This window comes from Clarias gariepinus, chromosome 9 (genome assembly GCF_024256425.1).
Source record: "Clarias gariepinus isolate MV-2021 ecotype Netherlands chromosome 9, CGAR_prim_01v2, whole genome shotgun sequence".
Taxonomy (NCBI): domain Eukaryota; kingdom Metazoa; phylum Chordata; class Actinopteri; order Siluriformes; family Clariidae; genus Clarias; species Clarias gariepinus.
In genome coordinates this window covers 36,803,822-36,828,537 of record NC_071108.1, presented here as the reverse complement: position 1 = coordinate 36,828,537, position 24,716 = coordinate 36,803,822, and the positions used below count along the sequence as shown (strand labels likewise).

At 40.0% G+C, this 24,716-nt stretch overlaps 3 protein-coding genes across 4 annotated transcripts in view; 1 reads left to right on the top strand and 2 right to left on the bottom strand.

Moving 5' to 3' along the window:
• Positions 1 to 24,716, top strand: part of LOC128529944 (NACHT, LRR and PYD domains-containing protein 12-like) — a 143,886-nt gene that overhangs the window by 84,947 nt on the left and 34,223 nt on the right. The gene's annotated exons all lie outside the window — the stretch shown is intronic.
• hnf1a (HNF1 homeobox a) lies at positions 1,019 to 17,767 on the bottom strand. 2 transcript variants are annotated; one of them, XM_053503583.1, is made up of 11 exons: positions 16,657 to 17,767; positions 15,399 to 15,734; positions 14,007 to 14,206; positions 7,041 to 7,221; positions 6,570 to 6,772; positions 6,036 to 6,187; positions 5,775 to 5,919; positions 5,483 to 5,674; positions 5,266 to 5,381; positions 5,037 to 5,121; positions 1,019 to 1,720 (listed from the first exon to the last, which is right to left on the bottom strand). In XM_053503583.1, the coding sequence occupies exons 2-11, from the start codon at positions 15,725 to 15,727 to the stop codon at positions 1,590 to 1,592; spliced, it is 1,734 nt and encodes a 577-aa protein (XP_053359558.1). In that variant the 5' UTR covers positions 15,728 to 15,734; positions 16,657 to 17,767; the 3' UTR covers positions 1,019 to 1,589. The 2 variants fall into 2 exon arrangements, with proteins under 2 accessions (XP_053359558.1, XP_053359559.1); XM_053503584.1 differs by lacking the exon at positions 16,657 to 17,767 and adding an exon at positions 15,901 to 16,253 and having other exon boundaries at positions 15,399 to 15,868.
• On the bottom strand, positions 20,355 to 23,242 carry si:ch211-170d8.2 (uncharacterized protein LOC571755 homolog). Its single transcript, XM_053503585.1, has 3 exons — positions 22,835 to 23,242; positions 20,987 to 21,131; positions 20,355 to 20,886 (listed from the first exon to the last, which is right to left on the bottom strand). Exons 1-3 carry the CDS (start codon positions 23,148 to 23,150, stop codon positions 20,556 to 20,558), a joined length of 792 nt encoding a protein of 263 aa, XP_053359560.1. The 5' UTR covers positions 23,151 to 23,242; the 3' UTR covers positions 20,355 to 20,555.

Here is a 24,716-nt window from a genome sequence, read left to right as displayed (position 1 = left end):
TGCCTTAATCCTCCCTCTGTGGTGGCGAATTAAAGACTCGCTGAAAGACGGGGAGGAGCCGAAGTCTGCCGACACTTTCATATCAAATTTAAAGGGGGCGATGGGCGATTACCAATTTGTATGCACTGGCCCAACGTATGCACTGCCATTGGACCAAGGTTACCAAAATTTTGCTGACATTGGGCCAACAAAGTAGTGCTATGTGGGGTGTGTAGAGAGCTTCATGAAATGGGTGTCCATGGCCAATCAGATGCATCCAAGCCTTACAGTACATCACCAGGTGATGCCGCCACTGGACGCTAGAGCAATGGAGATGTGTTTTCTGGAGTGACAAATCATGTTTCTCTGTCTTGCAATTCGAGTGTGGGTTTTGTGGTTGCCAGGAGAACAGTACTTGTCTGACTGCGTTGTGCATGAATTGTGAAGTTTACTGGATTGGGGGTTATGATATGGGGTTGTTTTTCAGGAGTTGGGCTCGACCCCTTTGTTCCAGTAAAAGGAACTCCTAATGCTTCAGCTACCAAGATATTTTGGACAATGTTTTTAGGAATGGTCCCTTACTGTTCCAACATGACTGCGACCCAGTGCACAAAGCAAAGTTCACAAAGACATGGATGAGCGAGTATGGTGTGAAAGAACTTGACTGGCCTGCACATATTCCTGACTTTAACCCTATAGAACACCTTTGGGATAAATTAACGCGGAGACTGCGAGCCAGGCCTTCTCGTCTATCAGTGTCTGACCTCACAGATGTGCTTTTGGAAGAATGAACTCCTATAAATACACTTTTTAAACTTGTGGAAAGCCATTCCAGACAAGTTGAAGGCTTGCAAAGAGTGGATTAACATCATATTAAATCCTATGGGTTAAGAATTGGATGTTACTCAAGTTCATATGCATGTGAAGGCAGATAAGCAAATACTTTTGCAATGTAGTATATATATATGGCAGAAACCTGCACAAGCAGCAATGAGGCATGGGTAAAATCCAAACAATACAACCTTTTTTATTTTTTCATACAATTTTAATACATTTTTTACATCAAAACAATATTTACAGAGAGAATTAAATCTGTTTAACAATAATTACTGTTGTTTATGAAGCAGTTCATGACATAATCATCTGCCAACCAGATGGTATCATCACTTACTGTTTTTGTTTAGCTACTGAGCTAATTGTTACAGAGATAATTAGTCAACTGGAATAAAAACCAGCATTTGAAGCTACGTGGCATGTGAAATAAGAAGGTACAATAGTGATGATGATCAGGTTTGTGATTGGCTTATCCAATTTAACTTAAGTGCCACCCACCTTGATTCACACTCCAGTTCATACTGTTTTTTTTTTGTGAGCACTTTAAACCTCACAGTGTGTTCTCAAATTACTGATCCCTGAGCACTTTCTATCTGCATCATCATCTTCATCATCCTCAGCGATTCCTCAGAAAGACACAAAGTCAGCATTGTTTAATGTTCATCCACCTAAGAAAGGATTTCACTGCTGAACCTGGAAAAAAACTTAAAACTGCTTTCCCATTCATGACACACTGGTGGTACGTTCCAGTAAGAGTGCTGCCGCTGCTGCTGCTGCTATTGAGCGGTAGAGACCATCTGAGCGGGAATGTAGGGACTGATGTCTGTAGGTGACGATGTGAGCAGGTGGGATGTGTGGGACTCACTCGACTGGCTTTGGGGATACAGATCCAGGTTGTTGGAGGACACTGAGGACCGGAGCACAGAACCATTACACTTTATTAGAGCTTTATCATCATACACTCCTGTTTATTATATAGGATCATTACACCGTAGCACCTCTGGTCTGGTTTAACCTACAGTATTTACATACATCTCATATTAGGCACCAGCCCTTTGAGTTGTTTAACAGTTCTAACTCCTACCAAAAGGAACCAGACTTCTGTGTTTTCCCAGAGAACCGTTTCCAGAGTGCTGTATTTAAATGTTTACTTTTAATAGTGAAAGGGATTTCAATTTTGCATTAAAAGTGTAGATTTATTTTTACTTATTAAATTTTAAAATGTCAACATTTTTTATAGAGATAATCAAATAAATCTATATGCTATTACTAAATTTTTGTAATTACTAAATGACAAGTGTGCTGTGCTCCACAGTGCTGCATACAAAAATTATGTTTGTACGTCGGCTTACTTTAATGGCTTAAATCTTAAAACTGTACATTATATAAATATACTGGATGTGATGTTTAGATGTTTTTTTTTAAATAACATACTGTATCCAGTCAATGTTGGCCTGAAATCTTGTACGTCCAACACCTTTCATCTTTAAAGGATATACTGGTGTTATTAAATTTACTCACCAGATCCTAATTCCATCGGTTAATTAGTTGATAATATTCATTGATTTAATGACAAAATATGGAGATGGTTTCTGTCTGACAGCGAAGGATTGGGGAGGAAATGTAGTAAAATTATGAGTAAAAAAATACATGAAGGATTATACAGGTCCTTCTTAAAAAATTAGCATATTGTGATAAAGTTCATTATTTTCTGTAATGTACTGATAAACATTAGACTTTCATATATTTCAGATTCATTACACACAACTGAAGTAGTTCAAGCCTTTTAATTGTTTTAATATTGATGATTTTGGCATACAGCTCATGAAAACCCAAAATTCCTATCTCAAAAAATTTAGCATATTTCATCCGACCAATAAAAGAAAAGTGTTTTTAATACAAAAAAAGGCAACCTTCAAATAATTATGTTCAGTTATGCACTCAATACTTGGTCGGGAATCCTTTTGCAGAAATGACTGCTTCAATGCGGCGTGGCATGGAGGCAATCAGCCTGTGGCACTGCTGAGGTGTTATGGAGGCCCAGGATGCTTCAATAGTGGCCTTAAGCTCATCCAGAGTGTTGGGTCTTGTGTCTCTAAACTTTCTCTTCACAATATCCCACAGATTCTCTATGGGGTTCAGGTCAGGAGAGTTGGCAGGCCAATCGAGCACAGTAATACCATGGTCAGTAAACCATTTACCAGTGGTTTTGGCACTGTGAGCAGGTGCCAGGTCGTGCTGAAAAAAGAAATCTTCATCTCCATAAAGCTTTTCAGCAGATGGAAGCATGAAGTGCTCCAAAATCTCCTGATAGCTAGCTGCATTGACCCTGCCCTTGATAAAACACAGTGGACCAACACCAGCAGCTGACATGGCACCCCAGACCATCACTGACTGTGGGTACTTGACACTGGACTTCAGGCATTTTGGCATTTCCCTCTCCCCAGTCTTCCTCCAGACTCTGGCACCTTGATTTCCGAATGACATGCAAAATTTGCTTTCATCCGAAAAAAGTACTTTGGACCACTGAGCAACAGTCCAGTGCTGCTTCTCTGTAGCCCAGGTCAGGCGCTTCTGATGCTGTTTCTGGTTCAAAAGTGGCTTGACCTGGGGAATGCGGCACCTGTAGCCCATTTCCTGCACACGCCTGTACACGGTGGCTCTGGATGTTTCTACTCCAGACTCAGTCCACTGCTTCCGCAGGTCCCCCAAAGTCTGGAATCGGTCCTTCTCCACAATCGTCCTCAGGGTCCGGTCACCTCTTCTCGTTGTGCAGCGTTTTCTGCCACGCTTTTTCCTTCCCACAGACTTCCCACTGAGGTGCCTTGATACAGCACTCTGGGAACAGCCTATTCGTTCAGAAATTTCTGTCTGTGTCTTACCCTCTTGCTTGAGGGTGTCAATGATGGCCTTCTGGACAGCAGTCAGGTCAGCAGTCTCACCCATGATTGCGGTTTTGAGTAATGAACCAGGCTGGGAGTTTTTAAAAGCCTCAGGAATCTTTTTCAGGTGTTTAGAGTTAATTAGTTGATTCAGATGATTAGGTTAATAGCTCGTTTAGAGAACCTTTTCTTGATATGCTAATTTTTTGAGATAGGAATTTTGGGTTTTCATGAGCTGTATGCCAAAATCATCAATATTAAAATAATTAAAAGGCTTAAACTACTTTAGTTGTGTGTAATGAATCTAAAATATATAAAAGTCTAATGTTTATCAGTACATTACAGAAAATAATGAACTTTATTACAATATGCTAATTTTTTGAGAAGGACCTGTATGTGAAATGTAACATACGGGGTATTCTGTACATTACTGATGGGACGATCATCAATGACTGTGTTTGGTCAGGTCATTTCCTGTGCATTATGAATAATAGCAATGATTTTTCAATTTAATTCTATATTATTTGTATAGCGTTTTTAACAATTGTCTTTGTCGCAAAGCTGCTTTATACAATCGAAAGAATTATTTAAGTTTGTATGAGATGTGAATGTGTATGAATTTTAATCTTTAGGAATTTCTAAATGCTTTTCTTTGCACCCAGGAAGTTGCTTTGTAGGGGCAGCGCAGATAACTTTATGTGCTCACAACTCAGTTGTGTAGTGCTAACTGTGACAGAAAAGTATTACATTTGTACTATATATAATAGCAGACAGGAGTATTAAATACTTTTTTTGATTGTATAATATATAAATACATTTTTCTAATGTGTTTAAAAATGCTAATAGCATAAAAGATTATGAATGCTATACTTATTACCGAAATAAAAAATCCGAAGCATATTCTAAGCACACTCTAAACTGTTCACACATTGGCAGACAGCACGGTGTCACAGAATTTAGTTCATAATTAAAACAAAATCTTTAAAAAAAAATTGCAAATGTATTTATAAAATTGTGATGCTAAAATAATCATAATACAACATGAATCAGTAACTGTCAGTATCAACTGTCAATAATCACTATTGCGATATTAACATATCGTGTGAACCCTGGTGAATGACCCCCCACCCCCCCACCCCCCCATTAATTACTGCGGTCATGTACGCATGTGTATCACAGAGTGAGTTTATAGAAATGTTATAAAGTTTGTATGAACACTGAGACATACTGTATACATGTTATGAAGGTGGTTTTACTTCCCTATTTAATCATGCACAGTTGGAATAAAAATTTGCTGTGTGTGTGTGTGTGTGTGTGTGTGTGTGTGTGTGTGTGTAAGACCTGGTGCTGGAGAGCTGGATTGCAGGTGTAGTGACTCATCCTGAATTGGCGTGTTTGTGTGTTCCTCAGGGTCTGAGCTCAGCGGCTGACTCACACACACACACACACACACACACACACACGCACACACACACAAATAGAGGGAGAGTAGTTTATCTTTATCATACTCACTGATCTTGGTGTTTTTATTCTAGTGCTGATGCCTATGTGCCTCGAGTCTAAGAGTCACCTGTCGGACGGTGGTGAGATTCGCCAGGGTCCCGATGCTGCTGCTGTCAGTGATGACCATCGCCTGGGACAGAAGGCTGGAGGAGGGGTACGATGTCAGTTCTGTCTTACTGTACACTGAAACACACACACACACACACACTTCTTATCTCAGTGCTGTGAACATACAGCCTACATAACAACAATACACACACATACACTCAATGTTGACCCCTTACTGTGGCACGGAAGCGAAGCCATCGTGGCCATGAAAGGACTGCCATGAGTCATGTGACTCGGCAGCTGCTGTGTGATTGGCTGCTGAGGGGATGCATGGAGCTGCTGCTGGAAGGTGATTGGCTGGAGCGTGGTGAACCCGCCCCCTACATTGTTAATGACAGGAACCGTTTGGGGTTGGGCGGATGTGAGGCCTACAGGGTAGAGCAACAAAAAACATCATGCAGCACTCTGAGCTTCTCCAAAATGTGTGTGTGTGTGTGTGTGTGTGTGTGTGTGTGTGTGTGTGTGTACCTATGAGGAGAGACGAGTCTCCCAGACTCATGACGCTGGGTAAGGAGGCCATGATGAGGCCCTGCGGCGAGCCTGAGTGTGTGTGAGACACTCCATGGAGAGAGGTCAGGGTGCTGACAGGTGGCAGAGACCCTCCTCCTGATACCTGTCACAAACACAAACAAATGTACAAACGGAGACACACAAATGTGGTGAAGGACATCTCACAAGTTCTATCAGGAGAAGCCTGACTTAGGGAGAATAAGCTGATGGTAATCTCACGGATTTGTGTTGATGTGCTTCCAAAAGTGTGTGACTCGGCTCCAACTGGATGAGACCCGCCCCAAGATGTCCTCCATCGGCTCTGTCTCCATTCCCAGCAGCCCGCACTGCTCCTAAGCCCTCACACAGTACAGAGGGAGTGAACTTCAGACCTGAGACACAGAGAAAAAAGACTACATTTACATTTAGGCATTTGGCAGACGCTCTTATCCAGAGCGACTTACTTTTTTTTTTTTTTTTTTATCTCATTACACATTTGAGCAGTTGAGGGTTAAGGGCCTTGCTCAAGGGCCCAACAGTGGCAACTTGGTGGTTGTGGGGTTTGAACCTGGGATCTTCCAAACCGTAGTCCAATGACTTAACCACTGAGCTACCCCTGGCCCCTCACTAATTATCGGTCCTACTACATACTACACCCATGTGCGGTTTAGCATCTAGTTGTCATGGTAACTGAGAAACCCCTGCTAGTACAGTATCACTTATTATTATAATACCATCATGTATGCATTTACTAACATTGTGTGCATGTGTTACCTTGTGATGGAGTGGGTTGGATGCTCTGCTCTGTCCCAGACGCTGATTGGCTGCTGTAAGGTGGATCGAGCGCTAGTTTGTGGCGAAATGCTTCCTCTTTACGGCGATTAGCAAACCAGTTATAAACACGGACCTCTGTCACCAGGTTTGAACCCAAACCAGCCAGCTGTGAGGGAGACACTCCCCTCTGCAAACACTCTGCTCTAAAACACACACACCATCAGTGTGACTGAGGGGTTTGTGCTTCACCCACATTTATATTTATGCCATTTGGCAAACCATAAACCCATAAAAACTCAGACTATTCATTCCACAGCTATATGATACGTAAATCAAGACTTGCTCGTTTTTCAAGTCAAAATTTATTTAATTTTTTTGCTCATCTTGCGGAACGCTCACAAACAGCGTTGCTCGCAATCCAAGGTTCCACTGTAGTATAAATACACACATGGAGTATGTGTCTGCCCTCACCTGTTACACTCCTCCACCAGTCCCTCTCTCTCCTCTTTGCTCGGGTTTTTCTGCCGCTCATAGGCCTGGAACAGGATCTGCTGCGAGGCGGGGCCCCATTTAAACCGGTTTCTCCGCCCCTTCCTGTTTTCTTCACTTGGTTCCTCCCCCAGAACCATTCCCCGACTTGCATTGGTGAACTCTGCAAGGAAGTTGTTTATGATAATTACACCCTTTTTATAAGATACAGTTGCATTGTTAACACACTGCCTGGCCAAAAAATAAGGAACACACTTTAATTTAGCTTTGATTATAGTACATTCTGTGGTGTCCAGTTCATGTGTAAAAATTATTCCTCGTGCTCCCAGAACCACTCTTCCACACTCTGAGTCCTGGAATATGTCTGTGCCGTCAGGGGATTTTATTGCCCCATAACGTTACTGAGTCTAGACCTGAGTAACTGATCAACCCCAGATCATAACACTGTCTCCAGAGGCTTGTACAGTGGACACTATGCATGATGGGAGCATCGCTTCATGTCCTTCCCGTCTTACCCTGACACGCCCATCACTCTGGAATAGGCTCAGTCTGGACTCATCAGGTCACATGACCTTTCTCCATCGCTTCAAAGTCCAGTCTTTATGATCCCTAACAAACTAAAGACTTTTTCACAGAGTGGTTTTCCGGGTTTTCTTTTGGACACGCAGCTGTTTAGTCCCAATCCTGTGAGTTCTCATCACATGTGGAAATGCTCTTACTCTCACTATTTAACATAGCTTTGATTTCATGTGGATATTTTTTACCCTGCAGCTTGTTTAAGTGGTCTCCCATGTAGGATAATTTTCTAACCACATTGCTTCTCTGAAGTTCTTAACTTAATTCCAGTCATTTCAACCTAAATCTCCCTAGTTGTTGTCTTTGCTTGATGCAGGACAATAATTTGACCCTTTCTGAGTAAGATCTTTTTCATGACCACAGGATACGTCTTCGCACATAAGAGGAGTGTAAGAAATCAGAATCTCCTCACTGCATCAGTTAAGTTTAAAATAATTGTTACTAAATTGAAAGTAAAAACACATTACTACAATAATTATCCAATCACAGGTTTGTAGGTAATTAGACCGGGCGGTGTATATACTGTATGTATGCATCACTTAACATTTGTTCACATACACATCCATGGTGCCTTAATGGAATTTAGAAATTCTGATGAAAGAATGGGATATAACGTCATAACCGGGTGCAGTGTGCACAACAGCTGCATTACATAAACATACCACAGTCAGCATGGTTGGATGAACTTTTCCATGTTCCACGAGTGCTCTCGTTATTTAACGTTATTGTCTCTTGTGCACAAAGCACCCATGTTCCTGACAACATTACAATGAGGTGCATCGGGTCTCCTAATACCAGTGCTAGTGCCAGTGCTAGTTATAGCAGAAGCACAAGGTAAAGAAAAAACATGGCCTTGGAAGTGAGACAAAAGATTATTAAACAACATGAAGGTCAAATATCAGTAAATGTTAAGGCTCAGGATTTCACCTCATCACAGAGATTCTCATGAATGAATCATAAATCTCCAGCTGTTAAGGGAGTTTTTCAAAAGTGTGATAAAATAGGTGGGCTGAGCCAGGAACTCAACTAAAACTCCGTCTGTCTCCCGTGTCTTTTTTTACAGTCTAACCCACAGGGTTCTACAGTTACTTGTGCAGTATTGTGCAGGATGAACCTACTGAACCATTAGCTGAAAAAGTTCTATACTCGTGGCTCTTTAGGATACAGTACAATACTTCTTCTTGACTCTTCTTTTCTACATTTTGTCACGTTACAGCCTCAAATGTAAACATATTATATTTGGATTTCATGTGATACACCAAGACAAAAGGGCACATAATTGTGAAGTGGAAGGAAAATAATAAATAGTTTTCAAAATAAAAATCTAATAGTGTGGCATGCATTTGTATTTATCCCCTTTACTCTGAAACTTACTTTACATTCTGTATAAATGCCATTACTAATAAAAAACTAAAATACAATATACAGAATATTTTTTATCAAGAAGTGAAGCAATGAGATAATGTTTGTGGTTGGTGATTTCTGTATACACTTATCATTTAAGGCCAAACCTATTTTTGATTATACATTTATAACTAAATGTTCAACATTTTCTCATGGCCACCCCAATTAAGCCTACAGTACACAATTTCTCCCACACATGCTCCAAGCCTGCAAATGTTTAAGTGTCCAGTGTGTTAGAGAAACGTGCAAGGCATCGCCAGGCCTCGGTGTCAAGTCAGGAAAGAACACTTTACCAAGTACAGTGAAACCTCGGATCGCAAGTAACGCGGTTTGCATTACTTGCGACACATCTTAACTCAATCTTTGAGTAAAGATTTTTTTATAAATTTTGACTTGGAAAACGAACAAGTTTTGGTTTACGAGTACCTAGTATCATGTATTACGCATGCGCTTCTTGTTTTGACGCTAAGCGTCAAGGGATCACAACTGAGCCAACGGTTTTTCTCTCTCTTGCTCTGCGGAATTGTGGGTAATCATCTCCCCTGCTGGGTCTTAGTGCACGTCCCTCACTGGTATAATCAACATCCTTGCACGTGTGTACTGTTTACTATAAAACCATGACCACGTGTGTGTGCGTAAAACATCTTCTATTTTGTGTCTGTATGCGTGCGTGTAAAGAAAAAGCAAGTCTTATTAAACAGGTTAAAAGATCCATTTTCTCATTTTTACACACACACACAGACCCCTCCTACTTTCGCCTTTACAGACACACAGACACACACACACTCTCTCTCTGCTCTACACAGAAACACTGCTCTGTCACGATCCTCTTTAAAGGTCAAGTGCAGGTTAATTTGTTAATTATTTTTATGTATTTATTTTTTTGAGCTGTAGAATGAATAATTTGAGTTTCCATTATTTCTTAGGGGATAAATCGATTTGGTTTACGAGTGTTTTGGAATACGAGCCCACTTCCGGAACAAATTCTCTTCTAGGGTCAATGGCAGTCGTATAATGCATTTCACTACATTTCGTACTGTGTATGTTTGTGTATGTGACAAATAAAATTTGAATTTGAATTTGAATTGTGTATATGATGTGTGTGTATATGATGTGTGTATATGATGTGTGTGTATATGATGTGTGTGTATATGATGTGTGTATATGATGTGTGTGTATATGATGTGTGTACAAACTGACACGCACGCACTCTAGCACTCACAGAACAGCTACAGATAGACACTCTACCTTCCCCATATCCAACGCCTTCGTGTGCTTATTCCCTTCAGTGTGGGCAGGCGGAATCGGGACCAGCGCTCTTTAGCTGCAGGTCCTGGAGCTGTTTGCCTACATTGGACATTTCCTATCCCCTGTACCCTCATCGTTGCAATGTTTATGTCTTGTGTTTACATGTTTTTCTGTGCTTGTTGCTGAGGTATTTTTTGTACCCCTGATCGCACACTGCCCTTTTCGAAGGACAGTCTGGGAGGGGATTTTTTACCCTCGTTATCCTAATGTATCTTATTCTTTATTTTCTATGATGGCGCCGGTTAGGTGGCTGCCGTCGCGACTCTGTGGTCGCACAAAATCATTTCGCTGCATATTGTACTCTGTATGATTGTGTATGTGACAAATAAACTTGAACTATATGATGTGTGTATATGATGTGTGTGTATATGATGTGTGTATATGATGTGTGTGTATATGATGTGTGTATATGATGTGTGTGTATATGATGTGTGTATATGATGTGTGTGTATATATGTGTGTATGATGTGTGTATATATGATGTGTGTATATGATGTGTGTATATATGATGTGTGTATATGATGTGTGTGTATATGATGTGTGTATATGATGTGTGTGTATATGATATGTGTGTATGATGTGTGTATATATGATGTGTGTATATGATGTGTGTATATGATGTGTGTATATGATGTGTGTGTATATGATGTGTGTATATATGATGTGTGTATATGATGTGTGTGTACATGATGTGTGTGTACATGATGTGTGTGTATATGATGTGTGTATATGATGTGTGTATATGATGTGTGTGTATATGATGTGTGTGTATATGATGTGTGTGTATATAATGTGTGTATATGATGTGTGTGTATATGATGTGTGTGTATATGATGTGTGTATATGTTGTGTATATGATGTGTGTGTATATGATGTGTGTGTATATGTTGTGTGTGTATATGATGTGTGTGTATATGATGTGTGTGTATATGATGTGTGTATATGATGTGTGTATATGATGTGTGTATATGATGTGTGTGTATATGATGTGTGTGTATATGATGTGTGTATATGATGTGTGTATATGATGTGTGTATATGATGTGTGTGTATATGATGTGTGTATATGATGTGTGTGTATATGATGTGTGTATATATGATGTGTGTGTATATGATGTGTGTGTATATGATGTGTGTATATGTTGTGTATATGATGTGTGTGTATATGATGTGTGTGTATATGATGTGTGTGTATATGATGTGTGTATATATGATGTGTGTATATGATGTGTGTACATGATGTGTGTGTATATGATGTGTGTGTATATGATGTGTGTATATGATGTGTGTGTATATGATGTGTGTATATATGATGTGTGTATATGATGTGTGTGTACATGATGTGTGTGTACATGATGTGTGTGTACATGATGTGTGTATATGTTGTGTATATGATGTGTGTGTATATGATGTGTGTGTATATGTTGTGTGTGTATATGATGTGTGTGTATATGATGTGTGTATATGATGTGTGTGTATATGATGTGTGTGTATATGATGTGTGTGTATATGATGTGTGTGTATATGTTGTGTGTGTATATGATGTGTGTGTATATGATGTGTGTATATGATGTGTGTGTATATGATGTGTGTATATATGATGTGTGTATATGATGTGTGTGTATATGATGTGTGTGTATATGATGTGTGTACATGATGTGTGTGTATATGATGTGTGTATATATGATGTGTGTATATGATGTGTGTGTATATGATGTGTGTATATGATGTGTGTGTATATGATGTGTGTATATGATGTGTGTGTATATATGTGTGTATGATGTGTGTATATATGATGTGTGTATATGATGTGTGTATATGATGTGTGTATATATGATGTGTGTATATGATGTGTGTGTATATATGTGTGTATGATGTGTGTATATATGATGTGTGTATATGATGTGTGTATATATGATGTGTGTATATAATGTGTATATATGATGTGTGTGTATATGATGTGTGTATATGATGTGTGTGTATATGATGTGTGTATATATGATGTGTGTATATGATGTGTGTGTACATGATGTGTGTGTACATGATGTGTGTGTATATGATGTGTGTATATGATGTGTGTATATGATGTGTGTGTATATGATGTGTGTGTATATGATGTGTGTGTATATAATGTGTGTATATGATGTGTGTGTATATGATGTGTGTGTATATGATGTGTGTATATGTTGTGTATATGATGTGTGTGTATATGATGTGTGTGTATATGTTGTGTGTGTATATGATGTGTGTGTATATGATGTGTGTGTATATGATGTGTGTATATATGATGTGTGTATATGATGTGTGTATATGATGTGTGTGTATATGATGTGTGTGTATATGATGTGTGTATATGATGTGTGTATATGATGTGTGTGTATATGATGTGTGTATATGATGTGTGTGTATATGATGTGTGTATATGTTGTGTATATATGATGTGTGTATATGATGTGTGTGTATATGATGTGTGTATATGATGTGTGTATATGATGTGTGTATATGATGTGTGTGTATATGATGTGTGTATATATGATGTGTGTATATGATGTGTGTATATGATGTGTGTATATGATGTGTGTGTATATGATGTGTGTATATGATGTGTGTGTATATGATGTGTGTGTATATGATGTGTGTATATGATGTGTGTATATGATGTGTGTATATGATGTGTGTGTATATGATGTGTGTGTATATGATGTGTGTATATGATGTGTGTGTATATGATGTGTGTATATGATGTGTGTGTATATGATGTGTGTGTATATGATGTGTGTATATGATGTGTGTGTATATGATGTGTGTGTATATGATGTGTGTGTATATGATGTTTGTATATGATGTGTGTATATGATGTGTGTGTATATGATGTGTGTATATATGATGTGTGTATATGATGTTTGTGTGTATATGATGTGTGTGTATATGATGTGTGTACATGATGTGTGTGTATATGATGTGTGTGTATATGATGTGTGTATATGATGTGTGTATATGATGTGTGTATATGATGTGTGTGTATATGATGTGTGTGTATATGATGTGTGTATATGATGTGTGTGTATATGATGTGTGTGTATATGATGTGTGTATATGATGTGTGTATATGATGTGTGTGTATATGATGTGTGTGTATATGATGTGTGTGTATATGATGTTTGTATATGATGTGTGTATATGATGTGTGTGTATATGATGTGTGTATATATGATGTGTGTATATGATGTGTGTGTATATGATGTGTGTATATGTTGTGTGTATATGATGTGTGTATATGTTGTGTATATATGATGTGTGTATATGTTGTGTATATATGATGTGTGTGTATATGATGTGTGTATATGATGTGTGTATATGATGTGTGTGTATATGATGTGTGTGTATATGATGTGTGTGTATATGATGTTTGTATATGATGTGTGTATATGATGTGTGTGTATATGATGTGTGTATATGATGTGTGTATATGATGTGTGTATATATGATGTGTGTATATGATGTGTGTGTATATGATGTGTGTATATGTTGTGTATATATGATGTGTGTATATGTTGTGTATATATGATGTGTGTATATGATGTGTGTATATGATGTGTGTGTATATGATGTGTGTATATGATGTGTATATATGATGTGTGTATATGATGTGTGTACTCACGCTGACTGATCTCATCCTGTTTCTTGACGTACCAGCTGTAGAGCGCGGCTCGTTTCTGGTTCTTCATGGGCGTACCTTTGTTCAGGTGCTGCGACAGGTGAGACTGGTTCAGTCCCGTCGCCTCCACCACCTCCCTCTGAGGAAGATTGTGCTGCTGCATGTAGCTCTTTATCATCTTGGCCACGCGCCACGGGTCCTCTCTAACACACACATGCACACAGGGTTCAACACTGATTTGAAACCTCAATTTTATGCCAATCTAAAAGACCTTTCAGTGATGCTCCCTCCTCGTCTGTGTTCCCATGTCCCACAATGCCACATGGCCTTTTCATTTCATTTCATCTGCTGTATTTGATGAGAGGATGCGTCTCTGATAGACGTGTCACATGACATGAGTGTTATGTTCACACGCTGCCATGTCATGGTGTGTGTTCCCCTTAAACACACCGCTGTTACTAAAGTCAGACGTGTGTCTGTTTCCAGGGGCGAGCAAAAAGTCCGTGCTAATGTGGCAAAGTTAAACACGTCGCTAAATAAACAGAACACACCACACAGGCCGTGTTGACAGTGTGAGATAAGGGAAGGACAGAGGGGTCAAAGTCCTGCTACACTGCTTATAACGTCTGTGAATGCTGTACACACACACACACACACACACACACACAGATAGACTGAGAAATGTCTTTTCTGCACATTGTTATCTGTGACATGTGTGTGTGTATGGATGATCACAGACACTTAACACACAAACTGAATTAGCAAAACCACACACACACGCACATGCGCGCAAGCACACACACACACACACACACACACGCACAGCTCTGTTAATTTTAACCCATGTGTCATAGCTCATTTATTAAAGAGAATAATGAAGTGTGTGGGTAATTAGTAACTAGAAAAGGTGGAACCTCTCCTTTATATCCCTCCATCACTGAACTGAGACACACACTCTCTCTCTCACACACACACACACACACACTTACACACACACACACGATGAACAGAAGGAGACATGAGCAGGACAAAGGACAGAGCAGGTAAGGAGAGGAGTGAAAGAGGTAATTAGGCAAATTCAAAGTGTGTGTGTGTGTGTGTGTGTGTTGGGGGGTATCAGTACAGTAAGAATGCACAGGATTGCTACATCTGATACGCGACTTAAATAGTCAATAGTATAGTTTTGTGCATTCTATGTGTGTGTGTGTGTGTGTGTGTGTAGAGTTTGTATTACCACAATATAGATGTACAGCCCGACTCTATCTGATGCATTAGATTATGAACCGGGTTCTCTTTCTCTTAGCGTGTGTTTTTGCAGTGTGTGTGTGTGTGTGTGTGTGTGTGTGTGTGTGTGTTGTGTGTGTATGGAGGTTCTGGTGGAGGACATAGACTCACTGCAGCAGCTGCTCCACCTCAGCCCGCTGCCTCGCTGCCTCCTCAGGTGGTAGTTTCTCAATCTCCCTGAAGATGGGTGGAGGGAAGTCGGAGTCCCCGTCCTCAGAGCTCTCTCCATCTGTCCGCTCACCCGCTTCCAAGTGGTCCGCTCCGGTGCCACCTCCCAGCCCGACTCCGGCTCGGTTCCGCTCTCTCTCCAGCTCGCTGACGGCCTGGATCAGAACTTCACGGGTCACCCCGGAACCCAGTAGAGAGCAGAGCAGTTGTTGCTGCAGAGCTGAAAGCCTGTGCACTCGTCCCTCCATCCCTCGCTCCTCTCCTCCCTCCATTACACACCTACACACACACACACACACACAGAGGTCTTTAGAGGAGTATAAACTAATAAGGTGTGGATGTTTACACGATGGTGTTTGGTGATTTAGACCAGGGCCATGGCATGACCATTTAGGCAATGGTTCAGTCTAGACCTCGGTCTTTTGGGCCATGGTTCAGTCTAGACCTCGGTCTTTTGGGCCACTGGATGAATTAGACCTCGGTCTTTTGGGTCATGGTTCGATTTAGACCTAGAACATATTTCAGTGTTAGATGTTCGGGCCTCGTGTTGAGTCTTCATTGTGGGTCACAGTTCCTTTAGTTTGATAGTGGTTGGGCCCAAGCTGGACCCTTAGTGGTAATGTGACCTTTAAAATCATGATAATTCGCACTGTCCTTATAGATGACACTACTGCTACACACATATGTTCTGCAGGTTAATAACTGTGTTCTCGGAGCATGTCGTGTAAGTTACATGTGCTATGAACCATGCAGTGGACTGGAGAGAACCAGAGATTTCAGTTTCAGTTCAAAACCAAAGTCCCAAGTAGATCACACAAACCACAAAACACACACTTACTGTCTATAGGATTTCAAAATTTAAATCACTGAATTAACAAATATTTCGATTAACTTTTAATTTGTCTACACACACACACACACACACACACACACACACACACAAAGTGGGTCAAGAACAATTTCCATGCTGCCAAATAAACACACCATTAATAACACACACTGATGGTAGGAGATGTAAAACACACACACACACACGCGCACACACACACACACACACAGTGCTGCCTGAGTGTGTGAACATATAGACAGGTGACCACAATAATTATTAATATAGCTCGTTCCTCAAACCCAAGGAAGTACAAGATGTAACACACACACACACACACACCGCATGCTCAAACACACACACACTCGTATTCACCTGTGTGTCTCCGTACACTCTATTTATCCGTGTAAGGACTCGTGTCCACTTTCCCTGGTCTTCTCTCGTCTTTCCACTTCTGCCGGCTGTTGTTTTGCTTTCAAAGGTGATTTTTCTTGCTTTGCTCTCCCCCTCCTCCCTCTTTCTCTCTCTCTCTCTCTCTCTCGCTCTCTCTCTCTCCCTCTCTCTCTCTCTCTCTCTCTCTCTCTATCTCTGTCTCTCACTGTGTCAGGCTGAACTTTGCCCCCATCTCCCTCCATTTCCAGTTCGGGCCAGAGTGCAGAGTCTATCTGCGACCCTTAAAGTAGAAATAAGAACGTCACACAGATACACAGACACACACACACTTTCATGGCTGCAGGTTCGAACACTTTTATTCTATGGTGTAATTAAAAGAAGAAGGTAAAACCAAACTAGATTATAATACAATACTCACAACAATACTCATATCTATATAAATGTTTTTAATGTAAATATATCCTATCTCATGATTTAATGTGGAACAACAGCATTTCTGTCCAGCGAGCACGTGCTACAGCAGATGTCAGTATTAACCCAGTCCCGGTAGGGGGTGTGTGTGCTACTTATAAGTACTGCAGGTCACTGTTTACCACTGGTACCGTAGCGTCTTATGATTTAACTGGTGATTACTAACAATGGCCACTAGATGGCATTTACCACTGATAATTGCAGACAAGGGCCAGTAGGTTACGCTATAATAATAAGAAATAGCAGTGGTCACTAGGTGGTGTTTACTTCTGTTCATTATTAACGAGGGTCACTGGGTGTTGTTTACTATTGGTAATTACTAATGAAGGCTACTAGGCAGTAATTACCACAGGCAGATACTATCTACAGCTATCAGGTGGTGCTTGCCCCTGGTTATTACTGAACGTAGTCACTAGGTGGTGTTCACCTTGGGTAAATTCTAACATTAGTCATTAGGTAATGTTTACCACTGTAATTTCTAATGATGACCACTAGGCAGTGTTTTCCAGTGCAGCAGTTAAAGATGGCCACTGGCGATGTTTACTACTGCCACATGCTACGATGGCCATTAAGCTGCAGTCTTTATCTCTGGTATTTAATAATGATGGTGAGTAACCAGTAATGGCGACTCACTGGCCACTACTAATTAGGGCTGGACGAATTTATCGATTCTGCGATATAAATCGATATTTTTTTTCCAAAGAAAGTATCGATTTTTTAGCCGCGAGTATCGATACATACGTCCCATTCAAATCCCCCGTGTTGTTTACCCCCGTTCGCGTTGCAGGAAGAGCGATTTGGTCAGCCAGTCGCTAGTGTTGCTGTAGAGCAAGTTACCCGTAATAACTTTACACAGACGCAGATGTCTACCTATATTCAGAGAATGGCGGCGAATATAAATTCAGCACCTGCCTGCTTAAAAGCAGATGTGTGGGAGCACTTTGGTTTTAAAAAAAAAAGAAGGAAAGCAACGACTTGGATAAAAGCATCGCGGTTTGTAAGCTATGTGTCACTAACGTAAAATATTCCGGGGCTGTGTCGAAGTTGGGTCCCCCATCAGGATACGTTTTTTTAGCCCCACCCCCGTGAAATCGGCACAGGGAACGCGCATTTAGGAGAAGGCTCGCCCGCGAAGGGTTATGCGCGGACCACTGAGATTCTACGGAGCGCAGTAAAGTCCAAAACGGACAGTTAGCGTTTTTTAATCCCTGACGAACTCGAGCCATCAGGATGTGTTTCCCTTGTTATCTTGGACATATTTAAAATGATGAACCTCGGCTGAGTCACTTGTAGGCTGTAAACATGTCAGTACATGCGTTGTATTGTTTATATTTAATCACTGGTATACACTACCCATGATTTATTTATTTATGCTATTTTATCAAGGGATTTTTTAAAAATACAGTATATATTTAATATAGATAAATGGACCACTACGAGTGCTGATTTCTTTCATATGCAGTTTGGGTTTATTTAAATAGATGTGACCTAGTGAATTGACATCACACGGATAAAATGCTAATTATCTCGCATAATAATAATAATAATTATTATAATAATAATAATAATAATAATAATAATAATTATTATTATTATTATTATTATTAATGTCTTGAGACTGTATCTGATGGGTCTCTATTTTGGCATTATGGTTTTGCTGAAAAGGCATATTTGATATGAAATATCAGACAAAATACTGACAAGTTTACAGCCTAAGGTCAAAGAAACTGTTCAGAACAGGCCACTTGCACTTTAACTCTCCATTGTTAATTGCAAATTGCAATGTTGCACTTTATTTACTTTTCAAAGGCTTGTAAGCTACAGTTTGCACTGTTTCAATAAATGGAACTAATTTTCTCAACACATCTTTGATTAATTTTGTCCAGCATTTATTTTGCAAGCTGTCTGATGTTTTTTGAGTTTATTTTAATTAATTCAATTCAAGTAAATGAAACACTCACATGATGTCACCAAAATCACTCTGTCTCTTTTAAATCGATCAGAAAATGATGTAAGCGTATCGAATTATATCGAATCGTATCGAATTATATCGAATCGTATCGAATCGTATCGTTGGCTAAATATCGTGATATATATCGTATCGTGAGCTGAATATCGTGTATCGTATCGTATCGTGAGATTAGTGTATCGCTACAGCCCTACTACTAATGGTAGCGTTTACTGTAGTCAGTTGCTAACAATGGCTATTAGGTGGCCTTTACTGCTAATTATTACTAACGATGGCGACTAGATGGCGTTTCAACTGATAGCTATTGATGATGACCATTGACCCGAGGAAGGAATTGAACTCAGACCTATGTAATTACTAACGGTGGCTACTAGGAATTGTTCACTGCTACTAATTACTAACAATAGCCACTAGGTGGCGTTTACCTATAGTAATTACACATGATGGCCACTATATGGCATTTATTGTTGGTTATTATTACCAAAAGCCACTAGGCTGTGATTACTAACGATGGCCACTATATGGCGTTCACCACTGGTAATTACTAACGGCCGCTAGGTGACATTTGCCGCTGGTAATTACCAACGATAACCACTAGGTGGTGTTTACCTATGGTAAATAAATGCCGTTTACGATGACCACTAGGTGGAGTTTACCTATAGCAATAACTAACGATAGCCACTAGATGGTGTGTACCTATGGTGATTACTAATTACCACGAGGTAGCACTTATCGCTGGTAATTACTAACGCTGGGCACAAAGTGGGTCTGAAATCTGAAAGAAAGATCCTAATGAACAGAATTATTAAACTTATTCATATTTTATTCCACTATTTATTTTTTGTTTAATTGTTTTTACATTTTAAGGTCACGGGCGGTCGTGTAAGCATTTCGCTGCATATCATACTGTGAATGATTGTGTATGTGACAAATAAAATTTAAATTTATTAATACTGGACCTTTCCTACTGAGGAAAGTATAATGCGCTGTTTCCCAGCTGTTAGAGCTGACCTTTCTGTGTACGCAGCACGTTTGCGCAAAATTACCACCCTCTCCTTGTTTAAGAAGTAAATGCAATATCTATGTTTTAAATTCCAGTTTTTATAGTAAATCTAAATTAAAATAGTTTAATTTCCTTATATAAAATTCTGTGCCTTTTAGTTTGTCATGTGAGATATTTTTTTACTTAACACAAGAGCAACTGATCCTATGGTGAGCAATAAATCAAATCACATTCAACTCCAAAAAGAAATAAAAAGTTTAATTATATAACTTTGTATTTATTTACATTATATACATTCAGAAGTTTCCCACAAAACAACACCCATATAAATTAAATACAGTCAAATGGCCTGCTGAAGTGCGTCTTTAGAATATTTGCAGTGTCCTGGTATACCGCACTTTTGACAAGCACATCAAGGGCAGTGTGTGTGTGTGTGTGTTATCCATATGATAGCGTAATAAAGGGTGTGTGGAGTAGCTGTACTCCGTGGCTCTCGCACGGCAGTGGTGTGTTTGGCTCCTCTGTGCTGCAGTGTAAGACCAGGCCCAGCTCTACAGGAACCTGCAGGGGGCGCTCCGCCCTCCTGTCTCCACTCTGAACCTCAGGGGGTCTTGCTTCCGGAGCCTGGAGTGTGTGAAAACCTCTGATGCGTTGGACTTCCATCACACTGTAGGCTCCCTGCCTTCCTTTGAAAGCCTGGAGGGCCTGGAAGAGGAAGAGCAGATCTACCCTGACCTCTAGCACGCCGTCCTTCCACCACGCACTGTACCTGGCCACAGAGAGAGAGAATACTCAGGTATAAGTAAAAAAAAAAAGAAAAAGAAAGAAAATTTAACAGAAATCAGTGTGTACTCTGTAATTTGTCTCACTTTGTAGGAAGGAGCCGTTTCTCCAGCCACGGCAGCACCGGCTGGACGTTTAGCCGGTCTGGGTTGGAGATGTGAAGATGAACCTCGGCTCTCAGTATTGGCGCCGACCACACGTCCTCGCTCGGCACAAACTCAATCACTGGACCTTAAAAACACACACTTTTAATGTCATATAATCAAGCATGTTCATCACAACAGAATGTCTAAATACCGGGAAACATTAAGAAACATTCAGGACAGAGATTCAGGACTGGACTGATAAACACACACATGCGCGCGCACACACACTCAGATGAACACCATCTAGCATTTTTTTGTATAATAGTTTTTCCACAATATATACTGCTGCTATTTGCACAAGTACTTTTTCTCTGCTGCTACATCAAGAAATGTTTACTTGCATCTATCATTTCATGGAAAATGTTCTTTCGTTTCACTGAGTACTGAACTGAATATGTCTGAAATGTCACTACACTGGTACCTCGGCATACAAAGTGTTTTTCAGCATACGAGTTAATGCCAGCTAAGTTGTGTGTACGGGAGCCGTTTAAAACGTGGGAAGCCAGGCAACAAGCATGTTTGTTTGCGTTTTGTGTAAGATTTAGGGAAGACGTGCCACCAAGGGTGCCAAGAATGTTATCAAGGACGGTAGCAAGAAGAAAAGGGAGCCACTTTCTAGTGGGTTTGTAAAGCAGTCGGTGCCAGGAGGGATCGTTAAGTTTAATATTATTAATTTCATATTTAACTTTATTTACATAAAACTTGGTTTTCATTGTGATTATAGTGATGGAAGTTGGTAATATGTTTGCGTGGCTGGAAACAGATTATCTGCATTTACATTATTTCCTATGGGTTAATGCGTTTCACAAAACAAAATTTCACCTTACGAACTGGCCTTGGGAACGGATTACATTTGTATGCTAAGGCACCGCTGCAAAAGTCTAGTTGTCTTGACTTGCTTTATCACAGCCGTAAAGAAGGGCTTTCTGATTTAGTTAGAGAAGGAGACAAGAAAGTGAAAAACAAAAACATACAGTACAGGCCAAAAGTTTGGACACACCTTCTCATTTTCCTGTCAATGTGTTTTCTTTATTTTCATGACCAGTCACATTAGTAGATTCTGACTGAAGGCATCAAAACTATGAATGAACACATGTGGAGTTATGTACTTAACAAAAAAAGGTCTCCACAGTCACCGGACCTGAACCCAATCGAGATGGTTTGGGGTGAGCTGGACCGCAGGGTGAAGGCAAAGGGGCCAACAAGTGCTAAACACCTCTGGGAACTCCTTCAAGACTGTTGGAAAACCATTTCATGTGACTACCTTTTGAAGCTCATGGAGAGAATGCCAAGAGTGTGCAAAGCAGTAATCAGAGCAAAGGGTGGCTATTCTAAAGAAACTAGAATATAAAACATGTTTTCAGTTATTTCACCTTTTTTTGTTAAGTACAGAACTCCACATGTGTTCATTTATAAGTTTGATGCCTTCAGTGAGAATCTACTAATGTAAAGGGTCATGAAAATTAAGAAAACACATTGAATGAGTGAAGGGGTGTCCAAACTTTTGGCCTGTACTGTGTATACAGTGTGTGTGTGTGTGGGGGTAAAATACAGGTCACGTTTTACAATATTTACATTTTACACACAATACACAGATCTAAGCGTGTCTGTCACAGTTACTGTTAGAAACAATGTAAATTTAAATAAATAAAAAGATAAAAGGCGGGAAATGGCTGTTGCTGCACGAGCCGTTATTTACTGAACAGACTCCCTGTGATTTAATGACAGAAAATAAATAAAGTAAAAAGTGAATAAATCATAAATGTGTGTGTGTGTGTGTGTGCTCACCCGCAGTGTCGCGGCCCTGTAGCCCTTTAACCGCCCCGCAGTGGTGGCCAATCTGACAGCACCTGTACACCCGCCTGACGAAGCTGAAGAGCGGCTGCTCCGGGAACACCAGGCGGCTCGCTCCGTCCGGGGACACGCCGAACACCCTCAGGCGGTACACGCGGCTCCGGTCCCCGGACACCGAGGCGGCGGTGCTGCGGGTCCACGGCGCGGTGAGCTCCCCGCACTGACCCGCCGCCTCAGCGCGAGAGAGGAGCGGCCGGCTCGAGACTCCCGCCAAACAGCTCCCGAGAACCAGCAGAGAGAGAGGCGTCATGGCCAGAGAACTAATAATAATAATAATAATAATAAAATAACTGGAGATAACTCCTAAAGCTGTAGTGTTTAAAGAGAGGAGTCAGTGATACACACCGCGCGCTCACTCTCTCTCACACACACACACACACACACACACACACTCCCTCCTCCTGTCCTGCTCTACTGCAGCCGTTTAACGGACAAAACGGTCGCGCCAAGATCCCAGTGACGTCACGGGCTTATTTACATTTACATATTAATAGCGCGATTGAGGTCATTTGCATATCAACACGTGTGTGTGTTGCTGAGACCAGGTACTGGTACTGGTTTTATTTCCTTTTATGTTATACATATAATACAGAAAATTTGTGTGTGTGTGTGTGTGTGTGTGCCAAAGAAGTTACTTCTGATGTTTATGCAACATGGAAGTGACCAATCTCTCTCTCTCTCTGGCTAACAAAATTTCAAGTTGCTAATTTCAGCTGTTTTGGAGAGATGATTTTATATCAAAAAAAAAAAAGCCCTTATTTTTCACCTTATACTGTATCACTTCAAACAATAATCAGTTAAAATGCAAATAATTTATATTTATCACTGGCAGTTACTGATCGATAGTAATTGATTGGTGTAACCTTCTAGAAGGACATGACGTGTAAAAATTGTTGCTTAAATTGGTTATTGGTAAAAGCTTCTGCAAAAAAACAAATAAAAAAAAATCTGTATTGTCCATAACCATGTAAAATTGATGTCATGTCTTAGCAGTTCTACATTTTAGAATAATACACTTTTTTATGTGAAATCTAAATGGACTAAGTTCCATCTAAATGACAATTAAGATCATTGAAAAGTTACAGACACTAAAACATAAAAGGACATGAAATTGTATTAAGCAAATGTGTTTCTTTTTTTCTGATCAAAATATAAATATATACACATATTAACAAAAAACAAAGCATGGATCAGGAGATAAGAGGCCTTAAGTATTATTTTAAAAAATGGTCTTATACGATCCTTTCTGAAAATGTACTTTTTCAGCTAGGTGAGAGACTTCTTAGCACCATTACATTGTTTGGGGTAATAACTTACTTAGTTATGTACAATTATATAGTTATAGATCAAAATGGTATTGGTATTTCCACTTTAAATGCATGAGCCCACTGTTTTACTGGTGCATCAGGGTGGCAATAGCGCAGGTGCTTGGGCCCGATTATTGTTGCTTTGCAACTATATAACTATATAATATTTTGTTTTCCAAAGTTAAATAAACCAAAGGATCAGAGTCCACTTATGAAATTCAGTGAATCAAATCTGTTGGGAATTTAATCCAATCCCAGTAATCGGAGCTCTGTCAAGAGCAGGAGAGAAGCTAATCTGTCCTGAAAACCTGTAAAAGCCATTCATTACCATCCTTTAGTGTTTTTCTAAACATCTTAAAATTAAAGCCTACTAACATGAAATTCACCATAACAAAATGTTACCAACAAGTGAGCTTAGTCACTGCTAAAAGGATTTAAAAAATCCAACACAATGAGAACAGTGTGTGTGTGTTGGCGTGTAATTCAGTTGTGAGTTCTTCCCCCAGCGT